General features: G+C 40.3%; 2 gene segments (V, D, J or C); both read right to left on the bottom strand.

Moving 5' to 3' along the window:
• Positions 1-1,752: 1,752 nt before the first annotated feature.
• On the bottom strand, positions 1,753-2,292 carry LOC118576348. The segment is given in 2 exon segments: positions 1,753-2,087; positions 2,229-2,292. Coding segments are annotated over 2 exon segments (399 nt in total).
• A 5,724-nt stretch (positions 2,293-8,016) lies between these two features.
• LOC118576347 lies at positions 8,017-8,527 on the bottom strand. The segment is given in 2 exon segments: positions 8,017-8,354; positions 8,482-8,527. Coding segments are annotated over 2 exon segments (384 nt in total).
• Positions 8,528-8,705: the final 178 nt, after the last annotated feature.

Below are 8,705 nucleotides of genomic sequence, written 5' to 3'. Positions count from 1 at the left end.
ATACATGCTGTGATTGTTAGTTTGGGGGTTTTGTTGGAATCCTAATAATGAGAATTGGGTGTCTCTAACGATTTGCCTACTCATGGGCCCCTTTTCCTTCCACTTTGTTGCCACATTCAGCCTCAATATGAGGATTTATGCCAAGTGTTATTGAATCTTGTGCTGTGTTCATTTGATAATCACTGTGAGGCCTGCTGTCTTCTGAAAACTGAGGAGCAGTAGATCTGAGGGAGAGGGGAGGTGGGGGGAAGCTGTGGTGGGCAAGTATTATGTGAGAGAATTTATTTTTTAAATAATAATAAAAATAAAAATATAGTGGGGTTGGGGATTTAGCTCAGTGGTAGAGAGCTTGCCTAGCAAGCACGAGGCCCTGGGTTCGATCCTCAGCTCCAAAAAAAATAATAGTGACGTGATTATACATTCTGTTTAGCAATGCCTCAGCAGATACACAATTTGCAAACATTTCCTTCAACTTTGGGATTCTCTGTTCACTTTATCAGTGGTGTACTTTAAAGCATAAACATGTTAGTGCTCCAACTATAGCTCAGTAGGGCACCTGCCTTGCATTCAAGATGCCTGCCTTTAATTCGTAGCACTGAAAAAAGTAAAAAAATAATTGTGATATTTTGAGTCTGGGATCCTTTTGGTCTTTTGTAATACACTACAGGAAGAAGGGATCCTTCCTTCCATTAACGGGTACATACCCATCCATGTTTCCCTAGTTTTCTTTGAAAACCATGAATCTCTTTGGAATAGTTGTCCAATCTATCTAATTCATAGTCTATATTATGTCTCAAGTCCACCACAATCCAAGTTTCTTTCTCCTAACAATGTCACCTCAGTGTCCCTGGTGCTTAACTCAGTCTTCTTCATTTGACATTTTAACAGAATTGAGAACACTCATGTCTTCATCTTAATGCACTTTTTCCCCAGGACCAAAGCACCCAAGATTCAGCATCTTTTTTCACCATGCAGATCACAGCCACTGGCCCACTGCACTGAAAAACAAAAAACAAAAAAAAAAAAACTAGAAACGGAAGGAAGATGCTTCAGAATATGATATATTTGGGAGCAAGAGAATGAAGAAGAGCAAATAAAAGTGTCATGAATGTATTTTTACCAAGATTTCTACTTCTAAATTCAGTCAAACATAAGAATCTTTAGGAATAACTAGTAAACTATCAGACCTTGAGAGGAAGGATAAATAAAACACTTCTTAATGCACTTTACCGGGAAGATATGGAGCATGTGCAGCCTTTTAAACCATGATAATTCCATGATCATGACATGAGTTGGATTCAGGGGGATAAGAATTATAGGGGATGATGAACACATAGACACTTTCGTTCAGCAAGAGATTTGTATTTAAGAAATAACGAATTCAGACTAGTATGGTGGGTCATGCCTATAACTTGAGCCCTCTGGAGGTGCAGGCAGGAAGAAAATGAATTCAAAGCCAACCTTAGCTACATAAGGAAGGAGTTCAAGGCCAGCCTGAGCTGCTGGAAATCCCATCTCACAAAACAAAACAAAAAAGGAAATCACTGTGGTGTGTGACTGATTTCACACTTTCTGATCAAGCCCAAAGTAAGGCATGCTCAATTCCTGTTCTCCTAATGTGTTCTTAGTGTTAATGTGCATGGTTTACACTGCAACACTGTCTGGGTGTGTGGTGAGTGTCAATAATAGTAGATCTTCCCCTGGTTCCTAAACGAGTGATCTCAGACACACTCAGCATCAGTCCCCTGATTCTCAGAGTTTGTGCTCAGCTCCCCCTGCAGTTTGTGACACTGTGTCACTCAGAGCACAGTAGTACACAGCCGAGTCTGACTCTTGGACCGAGGCTTTCTGCAAGTGGAAGGAGGTGGATACTTTATCATATGTGGCTTCAAACCCTCTGCTGCTTCCCTTCTCATTGGCCTGGGAGACTCTGAAGAGGAGCTGTGGACCTTCTCCGGTATACTGGACATACCAGAACAGGGATGGGTACTGTTTGGTTTCATAGGAACAGTTCACAGTCAGAGAACTCCCTTCAAAGAGTGTGACTTGACCTTCTGTCTGTGTCACTGAATCTCCGTTGCTTTCTCCTAAAAAGAGAAATTAATAATAACAATTACTGCAGGCCACCTTGGTGGGGATCTGTATTCTGCCTTATAGGAAAAACTGTACTTAGAATTTATGTCAATATCCTAGAACAAGACTGAAGCTCCACATGTCATTCCACTCACCAGACAGTAAGAAGAGTCCAATCGCTAGTCCAAGGGAAGAGTTCATTTTCTGAGCCACTGGCATGTGTGAATCTTAATTTCTTAAGTTAGGACAGGTTCAACTTATAGTGCAAGGATGAATGTGAGCCAAGAATTAAACAGGAAATGAGTGTGTGCTAGGTAGATGCACCATCCCCCACCCCACCCCCTCTTTTAGGCAATTTGCTAAGCTCAGAAGATTGTTGACCTACATTCTCAAAAGTCAGTGATGGGGTGCTACTCTGGGCTCTTTTATTTTGTCTGATACCTCGTAGCCTTGGATGGTGCTTCTGTAATCTGAAGGACAGTTATGATAGGCTTATTTGCACCTTGTATGTTGTCTTACCTGGGAATGCCATTTCATGCCATTTCTCAATTTCTTATGTAGCCAGTTTTGGCCATGTGGTAATCCACTGGAAAAATCACATGAGTAAGGAATGTCAACACCTGTTTAATCAGTACCAGATGACTTTGGAGAAAAGAAACAAACTTTTTTCTATTTTATTACCCTATACTTGGACAGATATCATAAACCTAAAAGATAGCTAACAGATACTTCTTAAATTAATAAATGAATGCTGTTTGTATAAAGGCATATCACTACTTGAAATTGCCGTTTGTTTCACATTTGAAACATTTATCGTGAGAAACTCAACTTAATAAAAATTTTTCTAAGAAAAATTGTGGGGCATTTACCCACCAACTCCACTGCTCCCCAGAGTTTTCTTGGGTGTGAACAGCAGGAAATATTAGATAGAAGAAGTTATAGTGCAGAAATAAACAGATAGAGAAGAAAGGATAGCCTCGAGAGGGCCTGGAACCTATTCCAATAAAAAAATGAAAATTTTATTTTATATACACATTATTTAAAATTTTTAAATATTATAGGTGTTATTTAGTGGTAGCGCACATAGTCTGCTATGCATGAGGTTTTGGGGGTCAGTCTCCAACACCTGAAAAATAATAAGAATAAACCTGGTGGTTGTGGTCATTTGAATGAGGATGGTTCCTATAGGCTCATATGTTTGAAAACTTGGTTTCCAGATGATAAAACCAGGAAGAGTTGGGAGGTATGCTTTTGCTTGAGGTTGCAAAAGACTCAAGCCATTCACAGAGTCACTTTCTCTGCTTTGTGGTTGAGTCTCGAGATGTATGCTCTTGGCAACTGTTCCAGTACCATGGACCCCCTGCCATTCTCACCACCATTATGGGCATGGACTCTAACCCTCTGAAACTGTATGCCCCAAATAAACTCTTTCTTCTATAAGTTTCCTGGGCCATGGTGTCTCCTCACGGCAATACAAAATTAACTAAAACAGACCCATATAACTCACATTTCTAAAGAAATACAGAAATTGAGTAACTTGAATATCTATGGAATTGAGTATAATCCCACTGCCCCTGCCATGTGATAGGCCTATGTGCACCAAGCAGATTCTGCATTATATGTAGCATCAAATTCATTGTTGTTTTGATACTATATATTTCTCAAATTTTTTCAACTATGCTTTCTCTATATCTTTACCTGTCACTATTATTTGCATAACCAATATAGATCCATAAAGTTATACTCACATACAATCATATCCTCCCATAAATTATAGTCACACAGAACTATATTCGCTAAGAGTGAGTGTATTTCTAAGGAGACTAAAGATTGAGATAAATCTCACTCAGGGAATTGGCACAAACTGCAATGTCTGTGGATGAGCAGTATGCTCTTAACAATGGAGGCACTCTCCAGCCCCCACAGCTTTTGAAGTGTGTATTCACTATGGAATGACAGTGATTGATAAATGCTGTAAGTCTTTGAAGAGGATCCAAGTTCAGTTCCCAACACCTATGCCAAGTGGCTCACAACCTGCTTTAATGGCAAAGCCAGAAAAATCTAATTTCCCTAGTCCCGGAAGGCACCCACAATCATTAATACACACACACACAGGCACACACACATGAACATGCACTCATACTCACACAAACGTACACACAGGATTAAAAATAGTAATTCTTTTGAAGTTGTGGATTCCATCATAAAGTTCTGTTTCCATGCATGACTTCTGTCACTAAAGGTCTCCTTTTCCTAGTGACAACAGTCCCCTTACTGCTTAGAGCAAGATCTACAACCTCTCCATGTGCTGACATAATCAGAATGCTTCTTAACTGAACATCACTGCATGAAGTAGGCAAATAAACACTCTACATACATCACAGGAGGCTAAGGCTTTCTTTTGGTTTATAGTGGTTCTTGATTTTCTGAATTTCTCCACTGTCAACTAGAAAACTCTGTGTGTCCGAGTACAAAGTGAAACTGTATCAGTTGCTGTATTAAGGCAACTCCAGTTAGATAAAGGGAAGTTTATTTTTTGGGGTAACTTACAAGCAAAGGGACAGATTACAGGGTACAGGAAAAGTGTAGCACAGCCCAGCAGTGTTCTCTGGAGAACTCTGCTCTATCTTCTCCAGCATTCAGGATCCAGGAACCAAAAGAGCCAGCACATCTGGATACTGGGTCTTAAATGCTTCTGTCTCAGCCCTGCCTTGTAGGTGTGACAGTTACTGAAATCTCAATGTGGGTAGTACTTCCAGGTCAAAGCTGGAACAGCTACCCACTACAAAATTGCACAGTACTTAGGAGGTAGAGAGGAGAGACCAGCCATTATCTTCCAAAGATCATCACTGGACAGGGATGTTGAAAGACACTGGGTACTGTGCGGTTTCATCTTGTTCTTGTTTTTCTCTAGTCCCATCTAAAAACAAACAAACAACTCCACGGTATGTAAATGACCATCACTGCAATACACCACAGAAACTAAACATGCCATGTAACCGATCACAAAAACAGAAACCAGAATCCCGAAATTCATCACAACTCACAGTAACTGTGATGCTGCAATCTTTAAGGACTTGTTATTATCACAGTTGTCTCCAATAAAGGATTCTTCCTTCCATCTACCATAAGTAATTTAATCCTAAGACTCTTTCTATGTATTTGCCTCCTAGGCCCACTTCTATGTTCAGTCTTTTCACTGAATTATTCTAGTACCCAACCTTGAAAGGGGCATTTGAGTGCAAATAGTTTAATTAGGCAGAATCATAGGCAGAAATGAAGAGGAGGTTCTAGGTGACCATAAAGGCAATGAGCACACAGTGGCTCTTTTACACTGTTGACAGGAATGAAAATTAATAAGAGCATCTTTAGGAGCAATGGGACAACCACAAGTAGTTTTTATTATATGTATTCATTTATTGACTTGTATGTATGTGTATGCACACATTAACAGGGCATATAGAGATCAGAAGTCAATTTGTGGTAGTCGCTTCCCCCCATCCACCATGTGTACTCTAGAGATTAAAGTTGGGTTGTCAGTGTTGTTGACAAACACCTTTACCTACTCAGCCATCTTGATGGACCTCATGAGTAAAGTTTTAAAATTACAAATTCTATAGGAGAGCAAATCTCTGAGGGTATAAGTCTATGCTCTGCTCATATAAACAGAGAAATAGCTAGAATTATAGTACTTGTAAGGTCTTTGTAATGAAAGCATGGAAATGCTTCCTTGAACAGAGGGTTAAAAAAATCTATTCTCCTTTATGAAAAAAAATTATGTTAACTTTCGAACCTTCCCTTAGAAATCAGGTAAAGATAAGGTCAATGGTATCACTCCAAACATTTCTATAGTAAAATGATTCTTATTTATAAGGTTTATCTGGACTATAAAGGAATTTGTGGACATTGAAAAATCATATCTCAGTGACCGTTGTAACTGTTACAGTAAGTATTGGATCCTGTTTGTGGCATGCTCCTCCTAAGTCTGAGTGGCCTATTGGTCTTGGTCCTTCTTGGCTGAGTGCTTGACTTGGGAGGAAGTGTGGCAAAGACTGACACAGGAAGACTGAGCTGTGCAGAGGGCTGAAGCACCACCGTGGAAACATGCCTGGTGGTTACCTATTGACCTTTGTGAACCAGACTTCTGACTGAGACTTCTATTACTTCTGCTGGCACTGCCCTGCCCAAATACCCTTCTAAAGTGACATTGGATATTCCTGATTGAGACAATACACAACAGCTAAACACAAGGAAATATATTATTACAAATAATCCATGTCTCCAAATCGTTTTAGTAAAAACAGCAAACTCCACAACCATGTATACAATGTTTTGTTTTTGACATTTACTTTAAAAACACAGAGCTAACCTATATTAACATACCATAAATATTAGAAATGCAAATTTGATAAACAAAGCTCATAATCTTGGTTTTCAGGGAACTAGAGGGAATAACACTGAGGAGAAAGGCAAGAACAATGACAACTTTACTAGTAAATATATTACATTTTAATTGAAAGTTTATATTTGAGTATAACTGTATTAATTTAGAGAAATATAATTAAAGGATGTTGTAATTTGTTTCAAATAGCAAATACAACTGTCTAAATCTTTGGGTTTTTTCACTTTCTCACTTGCTCATTTATGTAACATTTGTTACACTTACAGAAGAAGAAATAATACTACATTGCTTATATATGATGGTTGGCCTCAGTTGTACAAACAGCATTCTTGTCAGGTTCCAGCTGTTCTTGCTCCACCCATTATCAGTGATCTCCAGAAAGGAAATACATTGCTGAGCTGACAGCCAACTTCCCAAGATAGTCGGTCTCAATTGAGCAGGCAACGTGGGAGTGAGAGCCTGCAGACTTGTCTGTAGCCCCTTGCAATTGTACAAGGTTCCTTACTCCAACCCCTTCTATAAACTCTAGATATTACCCCCTCCCTTGCAGACCCCCATTTCCCTTGAGAGAGTGTCTGTCCTTCAATGTCTGAAATAGTTCCATCTGTTGAGGTCAGACTCTGTTCCCTTTCCTTTCTTCTGTCTCTTTACTCTATGCTCCAAAATCTAACGAAGATCCATGGGCTGGAGTAAGGATGGCATCCTAGCTCTCTTTCTGGTTGCCATGACAAGACAGCCTGTCAATGATCACTTAGAAGGAACCTAACAATTCCAGGTCACAGTCCACCCTTGCATGGAAGCCACAGCAGCAGAAGCTAGAGTCAACTTGTCACATCACATCCACCATCAGGAACAAAGAACATAGAATGTTTCCTTCTGTGCTCTGCTCTGCTCACTCTCTCCACTTCACTCAGTGTGCAGGGCTAAACTCTGGAAATGGTGTTGACCATGTTCAGGCTTTGTCTTCCCACAGTGATTATTGTAATCTGACACAGAAGTGCTCACAAGCCAACCTAACCCAGATGAGTCCTTATTGAGAATCTGTTCTTGTTGATTCCTGCACTGAATCATATTGACTAAGCAAAGTGTCACAGATGGAGAGTGTATCTGAGGCTGTTGAGGCATTGAGTGCAAGCTGTTATACTTTCCTAATACTATCCTTTAGTCTGAAGTGGAAAGAAGCCAACACTTCTCCCTCTAGTACACACTGCACAGGCATCCACTGTGGTCATTGTTTATGTGGAACTGAGCTGTATCTTCAAGTCTCCTGAAGAAAATTGGCCAGTAGAAAACATTCAAGAAGTCCACAAAACAACCAGTAAGGAAGCAACCATGTCCCAGGCATCATTTTAAGCTTTTTACCCTGATATGTCACCTTTCAGGGGATCAGTGAGTAGATGTCTATCTCAGATAGGGCACCAATGACAGACCAAAGTAATGATTCCAGAGAAGTCTGACTTAGCGAGCTGGTAAGTTTATTTATATTACTTACAGGAGCATGGATGATCTAAACTCAACCAGCTACAGTCCGCCCTAGCGTCTTACAGGTTTGTGTTCAGCTCCCCCTGCAGCCCCAGACACTGTGCACTCACAGCACAGAAGTACACAGCTGAATCGCTCAGATAAACAGAAGTCTTCTTCAGGTGGAAGGAAGATTTACTTTTCTGAAACTCAGCCTCAAAGCCATTTACTCCATGAACCACAGGGTCTCCTGAAAAGTACCGGAGGAGAAACTGGAGGCCTTGTCCACTGTGTTGCATGTACCAGAAGAGGTAAGGAGTTCCACTGTAGGAATAGTTGCATCTGAGCACCACCAAGTCTCCTTCTAAGACAGTGACGTGGGCATCGGGCTGGGTAACTGACTGTGCTTGGACATCTCCTGCAAAATCAATGATAAATCAGTAAATGTGATGCAGACTTCATGGAGAAAAATATTCTTACTAACATTCATGTGAGAAAAACAGTGACTCGTGTGCATCTACGATCGATAAGGATATTTTACTCACCCAGGAAAAAATGTACCCCTAGGAAGAAGATGAGGACTAGAAGCATGGCTGAGCACTGGAAACACCTCTGTTGCCTTTCTGGATAAGCTTGTCACATGCAGGAAAGCGGCTTCTTGAAGACAAAGGGTACCAAGTTTTCTAGACACCTTCCTTGTTTAGATAAAATTCTAAAACAAACAAACAAAACGCTGCAGAAGTGGTCCTGGTCCTGGGAACGTCCTGAC

The sequence above is a fragment of the Onychomys torridus genome, unplaced genomic scaffold (assembly GCF_903995425.1).
Source record: "Onychomys torridus unplaced genomic scaffold, mOncTor1.1, whole genome shotgun sequence".
Taxonomy (NCBI): Eukaryota; Metazoa; Chordata; class Mammalia; order Rodentia; family Cricetidae; genus Onychomys; species Onychomys torridus.
Note: the sequence above shows the minus strand (reverse complement) of the source record. Positions and strands in the feature narration are given on the sequence as shown.